We start from the raw sequence: 15,785 nt of genomic DNA, 5'->3' as shown, positions 1-15,785 counted from the left end.
CCTTTAAAATTAAAGGAATAACAACAAACACAAATGTGCCCAATACCCAGATTTGTAAAATCTAAACATTGTCCCATAATTGTTTATTCTTCATAAGAAATAAAACCCTATTAGGATTTTTTTAGAGCCCCCAAATGAGGAAATCTCTTCCTCACTTGAGGTTAGAACTAACTGGGAAATGACAAAGAATGGGAATGGAGCATAGCTGATGAATGAAATTCCTATTAACCCTTAGACAAAGCTCACTTACCCTCCACCACCAGCTCAGAGCCTGACAAATAGAAGAAAGCATTGTTTAGTTTTTGTTTTTGTTTTTCTGTGGGGAAGGTTCACTTCAAAGAGAAAATGAGTAAGAGAAGACTGGACTACCCATATAGCTTCTTTTTTCAAACTCACCAATTATTCAAGTGTGAAAGGAGGGTGGGATATATAGATACAGACAAGAAGTTTACAGGTCATGGAACTCCCTCCACATAGAAGAAAACATCAGGATTGGGAAGTAAGCATTTTATTCTAAAAATGTATAAAGTTAAAACCACAATTTTATTTCCTTTTGGATCCTATTCTCTTCCTTCTCTTGCCCCCAGCCCAGAGGTAACCTTTACCTGAATTTCAGGATCCTTGTATGTAACAAGTACTTAGTCGCCAGAATTGTGATTCTAAGTACCAACATGCTTCCATTTAAGGAAAATATTGGCTGCCAGTTCTTGGGGATTTTGATTATAACATCTGTATTTATTTCAATTACAAGATATTCTAGACTAATGGAAAGAATGTAAAAGATGCTGCTGCTAGATAGGAATAGAGTTTGGATTCAAGGACGTTACTGCTCAACTAATGTTCTCAGTGCTGAAAGATCATCATGGTTTTAGCAACAACAATTATAACTAAGGAAACAAAATTTAGAGCTATCTCAAAACAGAAAAGAAAGCATCATTAAGTTATCTCTTCCCTCTGAAAAGAAAACATGCATTCTATTGACCCTTGCCTTCTGAAATATTTCAACATTCCAAGGCTACTGAGATTTTTCTTCATCTCTTATAAACAAACCCAGTGTCCTTTAAAATACTTTCTGATTTATTTTCCAATTTTTTTTCAGGCGAGTAACAAATAATATGCATTTGGTTTCCATTATTTTCTCTTGATAAACTGAACAAGTTTTAAATTGAGCGCATGTACCAAAAGGCTTTTGAATAAAGAGAATGTTTGGTAATGAATGATTAAATGAAAACTAGTTATAATAATTAGCTAGGAATGGAGAGAAAAATTGTAAAGAATCACTTTTGTTTAAGTGATAGTGTATTATTAGGGACATCTAGAAAAATGAGCCTACATAGTACGTGAGAATCAATAATGCATCTCTTAGTGCCTACAATTTGAAATTACCAATTAAAACTACTGGGTAACTCTATGATGAGCAATTTTTTCTTAATAGACTTTGTTTTTGGTCGGGGTATACTGTTAGAGTTTGCATAGTATTTTATTTTGTTACTTAGCTTCATGAAGCCCTTAATTTATTAATAGTAATGATTGACTACTTGTGTGTTAAACCAGAAAGTATTTAGATAACCTTATTCCATCAAAAGAGAATTGTTATAAATCTGTATACTTTGCCTCCTGCTTCTGAGCAATATGGCAAACAAAAAAATGAAAGGGTAAGGCAAGTTAAATCTAATACCCCTTTGTGGTCTACAGCAAAATAAAATATGGGCCGACTTCATTTTATGTGTTGACTGTGTTCTTAAAATCCTTGCATAAAAATCAAGACATTTTTAAAAGGCCAGGCATGCTCCCTCTTTGAAAAAATACTACAGTCGATTCAATACTACAGTCGATTACAGTGCCAGTAATTATTTTCCAATCTAAATAATCACAACTTAATTTAACTGATTTTTTTCACATACTGGAATTTTTCCATTCATTTCTATTTCATTTTTTGTTACACATACAGTGTGTTTTCACTTAAACTATTTTATTTCCAAACTACAAGTTGTGCAATTAAGAGAGAATGGCTTTTGGTTCTTTTTATAGCATGTATACATTAGGTAACTGGATAATACTTTTTCACGTTTTGAGATGCTGTTGGTTCAATCTCAGAATCACATCTTTCCCAAATACCATATGCATTGTGTCTATCGATGCCTGAGGAGGAAACCTGAATAAAAAGTTGTACTTTTATTTACAGATTTTTTCAATGCATTATATTAACTTACATATAGTTTCTTTCCTGTGATATATATGAGCCAATGCCACATTGCCGGTCCTGAGGTTATTTTTGCTAGTGTGCGCAAGATGTAGTTTCATAGATTGGGAAAGCAAAGAGGTGGTATACACAGTGAAATGAATTATTTTAAACTTCCTAACTGCCATTGGAGTTATTAAACACACAAACAAAGTAGAATTCACTGTCTCAGTGAAGCAATAAAAGTACCTGAGGTAGTAACCACATCTCTCACATTTATACATGTGTAAAGATTTGAGAAGCCAATAGACATGTGTATGGATTTGAGAAGCCAACACCTAAGCCATCCAGAAAAATTGTCCTGTTGAATCTATAGGAGAATCAATAATGGAACCTGATAGTGCCTGGATTTGGAAATTGCCAGTTAAAACTACTAGGTAAATTGAAAACTATTTATTTTACGGTACGTACTACCTCTTTGCTTTCCTGGCCCTCAAAAGTATCTGTTGTACATCCTAACAAAAACAACCTTACTGTCTCACTGAGAAGAAATTATATGTAAGCTAATAAAATCCACTTAAAAGTTTTCATTAACAAAAGTGCAACTTTCATTCATACTTTTATGCATCCAAAGACTTTGTATCTCCCATTTCTGAGTAAATACTTGAATAGTATGCAACCCTGCTCGCTCTGAAGTGTAGTACATCTTTCCCCATGCAGCGCTGCATGCTGTGTAGCCACAGAAATTCATGAGTTCAGCTCCCAGGATGCCAGGGCAGCTGGAGAAGAGTTCTGTGCTCACGTTGCTTGCACAAACACATGAGCCTTGTTTCCCACAGTGAGGTCCAGGGACCCCTGAGGTCCTGCAGCTTTTTTATCCTGTAAAACACAGAGCCAGAAGATGATGCTGATAGGGTGGAGGCGTTGGGAGACTAAGACTGTTTAAGAATTTCAGGAGAAGGGACAGTCTGAGAGGAGCTGGCAGAGCAGGCAATTATTTGTGGTGGGAGGATATGGGAAAAGAGCAGATGTCTGTAGATACTACAAAGGAAAATAAACACTGTGGAAGAACAAACTTATGTAGAAAAATTTAAAAGGGGGATTTTTAACAAAGGATGTTTGGGAAACACTCCATTGGAGTTTTAATATTCTGGGCAGCACTTACAAAAGGGTATAAGTTCTTACAGCCAGAATGACCTTTATATGAGAAATCTTCATTTCTCTGTTTATTCCATCCTGTTTCATTTAACAAACTTGTATTAAACACCTACTATGTGCCAAGAATTAGCCCTCCTTGTCTCCTTCCCACCAGCCATATACAGATACACATAAACACACACTCACTTTGAAGTTCAAATACCATTTGTATTAACTGGAGGCCCACAGGACGTTAGCACTAAAGTCAAAACAATTCACTCACTACAGCAAGCTGAAGTTAAAAAGCAGCCCCCCAGGATGAAACTTGGAAAATGCTTGAACATCGAGGTGTTTATTTGGATTGGCTTTTCTGGACTTGCTGATACTGGTGGATATCTTTCTGACATGTTGCATCATTTCTGATGAAAGAGCTCTGAATGGTGGGACAGATGGAGCCAGACTTTCCTCTTACATAACTGTATAGGGAAGTTTCAATTATTTGGAGGCAGTGAGTTAGATCTGATATTTTTTCCAGAAAATATGGATTCCTGTATTTGAGACCATGATGCCATTTCCAAACACTTGTGTTGATTCTATATCAAGGCTCTAATGTTGTTTGTTTCATTCTATTTTTATTTTCTGTGTCTTCACCATTGGAGTTCTTTGTCTTGTCCTTCTCCATATTGCAGTGCTGTAAAAATAATCATCTCATATTTCAAATCAACTAGAATTATGTTGTACTATAATATTTTTGGACAGATCCAGTTACACTACTAATTAAATTTTATCTTTTAAGGTAATCATGTACACCAAAATTGAGATCCAACTCGCTTAGCCACCAAGAGCATGCACTAATAAAAATTTCAGATTTATAGCACAGATATTATAAAGATGTTTCATTATATATTACAAGTGAGGAAAAGGGCTTTCAACTTTTCCACTAAATTTATCATTAAAGTGTTTTTCCTCCAACCCCCTGAAGTGTCTCAAAGTTGACTATATTTTATTTGAATTTAGGGAGAAAGAAAAGTAAATTTGAAGTGATATGAAATACCTATTGTATCACATCATTAGTTACAGTGAGCATATATAATTTTCGGAGTTTATATCCACTTGAGCTGGGGTGGATAAACTATTTCCACCAAGAGCCTGTGGCACAGCAAAAGATACAAGAAGGACCCAGGACGTACCAACATTGAGGTTTGGGGAGGATGGGGCCTCTGCAGCTCTGCACACACAGGTTGCACTGGCTAGGTATATCATCTGATTCTCAGGTGGCTCAAGGCTGTGACTATTAGTATGGCTTGAGTATACTGAAAGAGTCACTTCAGGCTTATCCTGTCCTTGGAATACACTTGTAATCTTTGAAATAGGTTAGAGGAGAGTAGATTGGCATTGATGTAAGAGAAGTCTTGACTTGCTGTTGGCTTAAAACCTGGGTGGTATCATAAATATTCTTGAGGGTTTGAGATGAGAATCCAAGAGCTCTGACTGGAAGGACAAGAATCATCTGCACTCTTCCTCCTCGGCCAGCTCTTTCACCTGGAAGGCTTGATGCCCTCATCTTAGATTTTATTTGCACATGTCATTGCAGCCAGTTTGGAAACAGGAAATTGTTTTTGGAAATGAGTCAATGAACCCAATGTCCTGCTCCACTGATATAACACATTTGTGTCATTTTTCAAGGTACAAATTGTCATCAGGATTGGGGTGGGCAATCCTCTTCCAAAAGAAAATTCAACTGCCACATGGTAAACTGATTCTTTGGATTCTACTTACAAACACAATTAACTCATTTATGGAGCATTCTCTATTGCTACATACATAAGGTGTATTTCTCACAGCAAGCAATACCTATAAAGCATGTTTAAGCTCATTTTAAATATAAGCTGAGGCTCATAGAAATTAAATCACTTACTGTATTTTGAAAGCAGAAGCACCATCTTTTATGATTCTACCTCTAGGACCTAGCATATATTCAACCTAAAGTAAAATTTTGATGACTATTTGTGGAGTAGTTGAATAAATGTGAATAATTACATACAGAGTATAAACGAAAGGGCTGTGTTTAAGACTAGGTTCATCTATCTCTAAAGATTAGCATCTTTCTATACAATCAAAGAATTGGCTCTAAAAACCATCAACTATAATAACACAATTATTACTATTTCCTATCTTAATATTATGACATTTCCCTCTTTAAAAACAATAAATATAATGCTAATACCATGATTTCTCCTATTTCCAGATTGGATAAATGTATAAGAAGTTGTTGAAAAAAGGCAATAGCATTTTAATATCTATCCCTAGTCATTATTGATTTGATTTTCCCTTCGGCTTAGAATTTTAAATATTCAAAATTCCATTAGCTGTTAAATGCTTCAGTCTGGATATTACTAGATCAGAATTTCTGGACCACCCTGTGAAAGACAGACTTTTTTCATTAAGAAGCAAAAAAATCAAACAGGCTGCAGTGACTTTTCTTGGAACTCAGAGGATGTGTGGAGGAAGAAGGTCTTCTTTGGCCAGAGAGTCAATGCCCTTGGGAGATGCCCAGACTTTGCCCCCTTCATTCAGCTTTTCCTGCCCGTCCTTATCCTCAAATAATCCAAAGCTACAAGATGATTAAGAGCCCTCATGGCCCATTTGAGAGTTCTCTTGACCTCGATTATTATTTTTACTTTTATTAATCTGACCACCTCAATAGCACTGTTGTCATGGAAAGTCTGTGATTTGACCTCAGAAGACAAATGTTGAAGTCCTGTCTCTGCCACTAACACAGCCTAATGTTAGGCCAATCACTTTACCCCTCTAAGCTCCAGTTTCCTAACACACAAGAAAAGAATAGTCACTGCTGTTTTGCCTAACCTTCACAGTTTATTGTCTAGCTCAATACCTTTTTTATATGAAAATGTTTCTAAGTGGCAAAATGTTTATAAGCAGAAAATACCATACGATTGTAGGTTACTTCTCCCTCTCTTCCTCTCTTTTTTCTCTTTCTCTCATTTAGTTGTCTTACAAATCAAATTCCATCCTGGGGCAAAGAAATTGTGCAAAATGATTTTTTTTAACAAGAGGTACCCTTCAAAACTAACAATCTCATCTTCTTCCTCATCTTTCTTCCTTCTCATAGTCCTTAGATATATCAGATATATAACACATACAGCCATATTTGAAAGAGAGCAAGCCTTTCTATTTCTTTTCTACCTAAACAGGAATGTTTTGACTGAAGTCCCTCATGATGCTTTATCTAGAGCTCTATAGCCATGACTTCTCTCCTCATTCCAAGCTTTCTCCTTATCCCCAGTTCCCTAGCTATGACCACTCTAGAAGGGCCTCTTCCCCAATTTTGCCCCTCAGGAGATGTAATTACATGAACTAATAGTAGCCTCTTTTCTAGACCCATCTTTGCATCACCTTCTACTATCCCTTTTCAGTTTTAGAGATAAGATGTAGATATTGAATTCAGGTGAATGTTTGGGAATCCTGGGGAAACGTGGGCAAATTTCTCCGCTATCCTGAGCCTCTGACTCTCCATTTGTACAGTGGTGATAATAACACTATTTCATTGTAGGGCCTGGGACAAATTATATGAGAAGGAGCATGTGAAGAGCAACACATAATAAGTATGCAATGTTGTGCTTATTAAGGGAAAAATCCCCCTTTTGCTGCTGCATGGAAACAGAATTTCATTTTGACATCTATTGTCTGTTTTATTTCCCATCATTTTCATCTTATATGACTGCTTAAGCCACCTCAGTTTTGTTTTGTTTTTGTTTTTGTTTTTTGGCTTTGATGGAGAATAAGTATGATTTTTGCTTTACCTCTGGTACAGAAAGTTCCAAGACAACTTAGTATAACAAAATGAACATCGAACTCAAAGTCACGAGAAGCTTTCACTGTTTATGTGCTCCTTTAAATCAAAAGAACAAGATGTAAACTATTTTTTTTTATGTCATCTCCTGTGCTTCAGGCTCCTTTGTGCCTTAGCAAACTTGAAAGAGACTGATTTACGATCACTTTGGGCAAATTGCCTGTAGAATTCTGAGGACAGGAAATGAAAAAAAAAAAAAAAAAAGTGCAGCACACACCCCCGGACATTCCACACAACATGTGGAATAAACAGGCCTAAAAAGGAAACCAAAAGCTCTTAGTCTTATATTGAGGAGTATCATGAATGACCTTTGGGAGAACATACAGTAAGGATAATAAACTTCTGGAAAAATACTTCAAGAGGGGTGAACTTGACCCTGATTAAAGATAATCTCCCCCACCCCCGCCTTTTGTCTAAAGGATGGTGAATACTTTTAAGTTAGGTAAATTATGTTACCTGTATCAACATTATGAAAGAGGGGTACCATGTTACAGACTTGTTCCTCCCAAACCTTCACAGGAATCGGACTTCCTGGGGATCTTGTGGGGATGGAGACAGTGATTCAGGAAATCTGAGTGGAACCTGAGATTCTGGATCCCTCACAAGCTCTGGGTGATACAACTGCTACTGGTCTGCAGGCCAGTTGTTTCTCCATCATCTTCAACAACATTCTTGGTGGTGGTGTTCTGGTCCTTATCTACGGAAGAGTGAGTTTCACCCAGGACAATTTTGGTCCCAGGGGAATTTGGAAGTGTCTGGAGACACTTTTGATCTTCACAATGCAAGCAGTACTACTGGCATCATGTGGACAAGGACCACACATGCTGCTACAATACACAGGATAGACTTTCATAACAAAGAATTTTCTGACTCTAAATGTCAATAACACTAGAGGTGAGAAATCCTGTTGTAGACATACTACTTTGTGTATCTCTCATATCAAAAATAATCTTAGGGCACCGTGGGTGGCTCAGTCGACTTAGGTTCAGGTCATGATCTCACAGCTCATGAGTTCAAGCCACACGTCGGGCTCTATACTGACAGATCAGAGCCTTGGAGTCTACTTCAGATTCTCTCTCTCTCTCTCTCTCTCTCTCTCTCTCTCTCTCTGTCTCTCCCCCACTTGGAGTCTGTGTCTCACTCTCTTTCTGAAATATAAATAAATATTTAAAAATTTAAAAAAATGATCTATTAAAAATTTAAAAAATAAATAAACCAGTGAGAGATAGGTAGGAGACTAAATAGTCTGGAGTAGAGTGAACTGTGTTTAAAACTGTCTTCAAATATATGAAAGGCAATTACACAGAAGATGGTAACCAGCTGTTCTTCATCACACTTGAAGTATGAGCAGGAAATGTACATAAATGGACCTGTGCTACACATCCATTCTTTTTCTGCATTTTCCACGCCAGCCAGTCAAATCTCTCTATGATATTGTAACCATATTTGTCCCATTTTGCTTCTTACTACTTGCAGAGACCCTCCCAAATCCTTGGGACATATTTTCTTCACACTGCCAAGTTGACTTTCTCCCTCCCTTTAAAAATCTAACTGGAAAATTTCCATCTCCATTAAGTCTTTCTGAACTAAAATGAAGCAGTTGCCAGTTCACTTCTAACTTCAACTGGTACACTTTCTCCTTCAATGTGTTCATTCTACAAATATGTTATTGCCCATCTGTGTACAAGGAACTGTGCTAGATTGGGGGAAGGGATAAGAAAGATGAGTAAGAGAGTCTCTGCTTTTAAGAATTTTCCAATCTAGGGGAAGAAAACCACACACAGATAATTACAATGTAAATAAAATAGTATTTAATAATTATTTTCATGAGAGATATTTAAAAGATGAAAGAGAATGGTTTAGTAGTTAAAAGATTATTTCCAGTTGGAAAAATCAAGGACAACTTTATAAATAGGTATACATAAGTATCCTTTTTCATAAATAAGAATATATAAATATCTTTTTTTTAAGGACAAAATTTTCTATAAATTAGGTACAACCCTGGGCAAAAAAAGAACTTAATAATGTTAAAATTTGAAGATAATAAATTAGAGCATAGAATGAGTTTGAGTCTGAATTTAGACTATATTTATGGAAGACTTTATAATGAGTAAGGAAAGAGAATTTTTCAGGATATGTGTAGCTATATCATGATTTTAACAAAGGACAGTGAATTTAATCACCTCTGAATGTATCTTATGATGCTTTGTAATTTTATAAGGGAGTGCTCTTTGGAAAGAATTCTTAATTTCATCTAGGAGGGGAATACTTTGTGATTTCACAAGTATACTTTAAAAACTAGTACCAAACATGGAATTTGGCACCATTCAGAACTCTTTTTAGGAGAGAGTCTCACTTGTAAAGTGTTTTCATTACCTGAACTACAAGGAAATGGAAGAGAATTAGCCCTCATTGAATATCTAATATGTGCCAGGCACAGAGTAAACTCTTTAGCTGTGTCATATGATTTAGATATATCATCGACAGCAACCTATGTGTTTATCACCACCGACAACACTTTAAGGAGATTCTAGCGTATTGATTGAGAGGGATGCAGAGCAAATCTCAGGCCTGTTTAGGAAGCTATTTCTGGGTGAAGACAATCAGCTTGCTTTTCCTTTGGAAGCAGCAAGGAGAAAGCTTCCTGTCCTGAGGATTTAAATGGTGATACTTGCGTAGTCAAAACAGGAAAATGAAGTTGTTTACATTTCATTAGTGGCCATGATTCCCTGTAGGGCTCATTACTGGAAAGCTATCCGTAACTCCCATTAGGCACAAATAAGCATGACTTTCTGCCAGCTCTCTCACACATCCTGAAATCACAAGCTTTGGGAATGGTATAGCTACTGAATTACTATAGGATTTTGTTCGAATGTCAGTACTTGAATTCTTTAGCCATGATATTGGTTTAAAGTCAGTAATGCAGTTAATATCATAGACCTTTCTTGCAGTTCTCATTTTTTTGAACATCATCGCTCTTTTTAATCAGAGCACAGTTTTTAATCATGTCTTCTATAATTCAAAACATGATGGAATCTTAGTTAACTCTGTGTAACTGGACTTTTTTTTCCCTCTTAAAGTTGTTTTAGGCTTCTGCGTATCATTCAATGTTGATGTGAAAAATTCAGTGACCTTCAGTGGCCCAGTGGAAGACATGTTTGGATATACTGTTCAACAATATGAAAATGAAGAAGGAAAATGGTAAGCTGGTCGATTTTGTTGTGTTGTTTTTTAATTTTCTTCTAAGATAATGGAAAATCTTATTTAGCTACAGTCTGTTTTATGAATGAGACTTCAACAGAATGAATTATGTATGGTAGAAAATGCAGTCTTAATCATTCGGTAATGGAAACTGACTCAGTTAAAAAGAAAAAAAAGGAAAATTCCTTGGCAATATTAAAGGAAGTGGTTAGTGATTTCTAAGCCTGTGTTGACCTCAAAGAAGGTCCTTGTCCAAAATAGTCATTGTTCTGTAATTATGTTATTCTGACAAGAGTTCTTTGATTGTTCTCATTTTAGAATAGCTAAAATTCAGCTGCAAGTATTGGGAGCCAGATGAGATCCCAATGAGATCGAAAGGGTTATTATCACAAAATATTATTGGACTAATTTTTTGGTGATTTACTGACCTACTGAGTTTGATTTATGGTTTATAATGAACTTTACTGAATTTCTTTTATACACTTTTAAACCCTTTGATAATAGTTCATTTCACTTTAGGTATGACTTTTAAACCACATTTAACTTGTTGAAAATTACACAAAATTAATATTAAAGCTCTTTTGCTGTATACTTAACGTAATTTTTAGTGTTCCTTTTTTAAATTGGAACTTATAGGAAAAAAAGACCAAGAATTTGTTAAACTTTGCTTCAGTTTAACAACTTAAAGTAAGTTAAATTATTCTAGTAACTAAAAGAATAAACAAGAAGGGATTTCTTTCTCCTAGGAAAACAGTAATCAATCACTCTACTATATTTCACGAATAAAAACATATGGATTTTTGATGTTTCACTTTATCTTTTACAGTTAATTTGATCATAATTTCCCCAAAATGATCAATAGTAAGAACTTGAGTTCTCACATTTTCTATATACAAATATTATATCCTAGGTACAAACTAGAATTTTTGGAAGCATTTCAGTCTCTACTTTCCTTACAAATATCTTTGGTAGAAATCTAATAATAGAGTATGAATTATATGTTCTCTGTCCTTCCACACTGTACTCTCACCACTCCATCCCCACCCCTTCTAAGGTTAAATGGGAAAAGTCATCGCTCTAGACACCAATTTTATTCTGCTGGCATTATGCCTGCAATTCCAGGAGCTCTGCTTCTCAGAGATTAATGTGAGCGGGCGGAGCTTCTCCTTGGACATAAGCTATAACAAACTGAAACTCAGTATGTATTTTTCTTTAAAAAGCTTAACTTTTAAATAAAATTATATATGAAAGTTACTTTTCAGTAATTACTATTAGTCACATAAATTTTAAAGAGAAATATAACAGGGGCACCTGGGTGGCTCGGTTAGTTAAATGTCCAACTTCATCTCAGGTCATGATCTCGTGGTTTGTGAGATGGGTTTGTCAAGGTGTGTCAAGGGTTTGTCAAGCCCCGCATCAGGCTCTGTGCTGACAACTCAGAGCCTGGAGCCTGCTTCAGATTCTGTGTCTCCCTCTCTCTCTGCCCCTCCCCCACTCACACTCTGACTCTGTCTCTCTGTCTCTCTCTCTGTCTCTCTCTCTCTCTCTTTCTCTCTCTCTGTCTGAAAAATAAATAAACATTAACAATTGTTTTTAAGTAAAGAGAAATATAACAAATAACAAGCCTTAAAGACTTAAACAACTTACTTAAAATGAACTTAAGGAGACTCAAAAATTTTTAACCTAATGAAAGTCTGATTTTCATGTTCTGATGTGAGGAAATCCCTTAAGCTTACTCTATTATCTAGTCCAGGCTCCCTGATTTTAGGGCAATGTGTTATCAGCAGTCCTTAGTTACCTGAATGAATCTTAGTAGAGTAATAAAGGTTCATTATTTCTCCCCAGTAATAAAGAGTTCATCAAATGGTACACCCATTTGATCTCTTTAGTTTCTTTCTGTCCCTTATTATAAGCCCATCCTATTGTGAGTTTTCCGCCTTCTAAATTCTTGAATCTCTTTCAAGATACCTGTAAAATAAAAACAAACAGGGAAATGTGAAATCAGGCTGAATGGAGACCTGATGTCATGAATTTGTCTTTGAAGAAGGTGAATGTGTAGATGAGTAAAGGAAGACAGCCAAACCATCATTTGGAAAGAAACAAGAGTGCACAGAGTAGATAGGAAAATAAGGTTGGGGCGGGGGACTTGGGAGGGAGATGTTGCTAATGGCCTTTCTGAATGAGCCTACACTGAATTGAATTTTAGACAAACCATTCAGAATTTTGTACACACATGTGAGATAATGTTAATAATAATATATTAACTTTTTTTAGGTTAGAGATCGTGCCTTATACATTTTTCTTTCTTCGTGAAATATAGCTTGTCTATGTACAAATGTTTGTTGGTGGGTTATTTAGAGTTTTTCTTTAGCCATAGCATAAACTATGGGCCAATCAAGCAACAAGTATTTATGTAATACATCCCATGTGTCTAGCTTATGCTACATTCTATGGGAGATATAAGACAAATACAAAGTTTATAACCTAATAGAGGGCTCATATTTAATAATTAGAAATAAAGAATAGTGCTAATCAGTATAATAAAGACTGTAAAATCAATGGCAGTTAAAAGAAGGAGGAAGTGATTCTTGACTCTTGAGCTGAGTCTTGAAAGATGATTTAACTTTTAATAAGAGAAGAAGCAATGCCACTCCAATCTGGGAAGCCACATAAGCAGGGACATAGATTTGAGAAGTGAGTGTGTTGGTAAGCAAAAAGGACTGACATTGGGAGAGCAGAGGGGAAAGGGCAATGGCAGACCTTAGAAGCCAGATGAAGAAACTTGGACCTAAGTGCAGGCATTAAGAATCATTTACGATGGGCGTTGAGGAGGGCACTTGTTAGGATGAGCGCTGGATGTGGTATATAAGCCAATTTGACAATAAATTATATTTAAAAAGGGCAAAAAAAGAACCATTTATGAAACTTGGTTTAGGAAATCACATAATATTACATTTAAAGAATTGGATTGGAGAAAAAAGTGCCTGAAAGCTGGGGAATCTATAGGCAAGCAAGAATAGCAATCTGGTGCTTAACAGATGAGGTCCCAAGCTAGGTTAGAGAGAACTGGAATGAAAGAAAAGTGTAGGCAAGATAAATTTAGATGAACCATCAAAGCCTGGTGGAAGTTTGGAAGTGTCCAATGAAGGTGTAGGAGGAATCAAACATATTCCAAGATTTCTACACTGGATGGTTGGAAAATGGGTAGTCATTCAGAGACAAATGTACACAAAGGGAAAATAAGTTTTATCAGGAAGTTGGTAAGTATGGTTTCAAATGGTTTGAGTAATGTCCATGTAGTTGGAAACTTGAAATGGAATATAGATAAGAGGGAGAAGTTAATATATTGGAGGAAATATTTAGAGAGCAAGGACTGGTTTTGCTTCCCACTTGCAACTCTGTGCATTACCCAGAATCTGGCACAGGGCCTTAAACATCATATACATTCAATGGTTATTTGTTGGCTGAACAACTTAATCTAGTATAACTCCCTGTTATCATTAATGAAAAAACAAACACACACATGCAAAACTAATGTCAAAAATAGCTCTCTTAAGACTGTTATCAAAAACACAAAAGATAAGTGTTGGCAAGGAAGTGGGGAAAAGGGAATATTTGTGCACTGTTGGTGGGAATGTAAATTGCAGCCACTATGGAAAACAGTATAGAGGTTCCTCAGAAAATTAAAAATAGAACCACGCTATGATCCAGCTGTCTGGGTAAATATACAAAATAAATGGAATCAGGATCTTGAAAAGATATCTGCACACCTATGTTCGTTGCAGCATTATTTGCAATAATTAAGACTTGAAAGCAATCTAAAAGTCCATTGATGGATGAATAGATTTTTGAGATGTGTCATATACATACAATTGAATATTATTCAGGCTTAAAAAAAGAAGGAAATCTTGCCATTTAAGACAACATGGATGAACTTGGAAGACATTTTGCTAAGTGAGATAAACCAGACACGGAAAAATACTACATAATCTCATTTTTATGAGGAATCTAAAATGGTCAGACTCCTAGAAGTCGAGTGTAGAATGGTGGCTACCAGGAGCTTAGAGGAGGGGAAAACAAAGTATTTGTCAAAGGGTACAAAGTTTCAGTTATGCAAGATGAATAAATACTAGAGATTTGCTGTACAACATAGTGCCTGTAGTTAACAATACTGTATTATATACTTAAAAATTGGCTAAGAAGGTAGATCTTAGGTTAAGTGTTCTTATCACAAAATACTAATAATGATAATAACTAAAGAGGGTTGGAGGAAACTTTTGGAGGCTATGGATACGTTTATGCCATAGACTGTGGTGATAGTTTTACAGGTGTATACTTGTCTCCAAACTCATCAAGTTGTATACATTAAGTACGTACAACTTTTAATATGTCAACCATACTTCAATAAAGGATTTGTTTTTGTTTTTTGTAAGTGACTTCCACAGGGAAATGTAACTACTCAGGGCCTGAGCTGAAAATAGAACTCCTGTCTCTCCACTCCTAGGCTGGTGCTTTTTTTTCTTTATTAGAACTATATTAAAAAGTAAGTGCTGATAATAACAATCTTTCCAGTTTTAGACTTTATGTATTAGTATACATGTGAGAGTTTGTGAGCGTTTGAATGTATAAGAATGTCAGATAATTTAATTCCACTTTGACATTCCATGCCTACAATGATCTTATATAAAAGGTGTGAAATACCAGAGTAACAAAAGCAGTGTGGCCAACTGAATTTAAAAGTAAGCAAACTACAAAAATCTAAATGTCCAAACCTTGAAGGATGGCATTGTAGCAGCCTATTGTTCTAAAGGGATCCAGGCATTGGTAATGTGAAATAAATTTTAGAAACATCTTTGGATATTCTGTAAACGTTTATAAAATCAGACAGGGTGCATACTTACTTTAAGAAATGGACTATGGAATAAATGTCATATTTGGGAGAATATGAGTTTTGTTATTCAGTTTTTCTCCAGAGGTGGGCACCTTCATAAATCATATTTACTACTCAGGTTTTGGAAGCCCATCAACCTCAGATTTTTAAAAAAATCACCCTGACCCATATTACATCTTGGTTGAAGTATGCCTAAAGAAGGAAGACTTGTTGGTGCATTATAAGTGCAGTCTGTGCATGTGAAAGCCTTACTTTAATCCTTGGAAAGAATTAACAGTTAACAGGAAAGGCAGCCTTATGCCCTCTTTACCTTTCAGAAGTTGACCGTGACATGTAATTTACTTCTTTATCTTTGGCTCAGAAAACCACATGTTTTCTCAGTAGCAGAACACATTATATCTCTGATTAAGATCAGCCGTTGTTCATTATGAGATGAAACATCCAAGTAATTGCAATGTGGTTCAGAAAAATTCACAAAGAACACAATTAGTTTAATAATT

At 35.7% G+C, this 15,785-nt stretch overlaps 1 protein-coding gene across 2 annotated transcripts in view; it reads left to right on the top strand.

Moving 5' to 3' along the window:
• The window catches only part of ITGA1 (integrin subunit alpha 1), a 158,459-nt gene that overhangs the window by 46,317 nt on the left and 96,357 nt on the right, over window positions 1-15,785 (top strand). For both annotated transcript variants that reach the window (XM_042950183.1, XM_042950174.1), the window contains exon 2: window positions 10,274-10,394. In XM_042950183.1, the coding sequence (XP_042806117.1) occupies window positions 10,274-10,394 (121 nt within the window). The remainder of the gene's footprint in view (window positions 1-10,273; window positions 10,395-15,785) is intronic.

This window comes from Panthera leo, chromosome A1 (genome assembly GCF_018350215.1).
Source record: "Panthera leo isolate Ple1 chromosome A1, P.leo_Ple1_pat1.1, whole genome shotgun sequence".
NCBI classification, from domain to species: Eukaryota; Metazoa; Chordata; class Mammalia; order Carnivora; family Felidae; genus Panthera; species Panthera leo.
The sequence above is the reverse complement of the archived record's forward strand: the minus strand, read 5'-3'. Positions and strand labels throughout refer to the sequence as shown.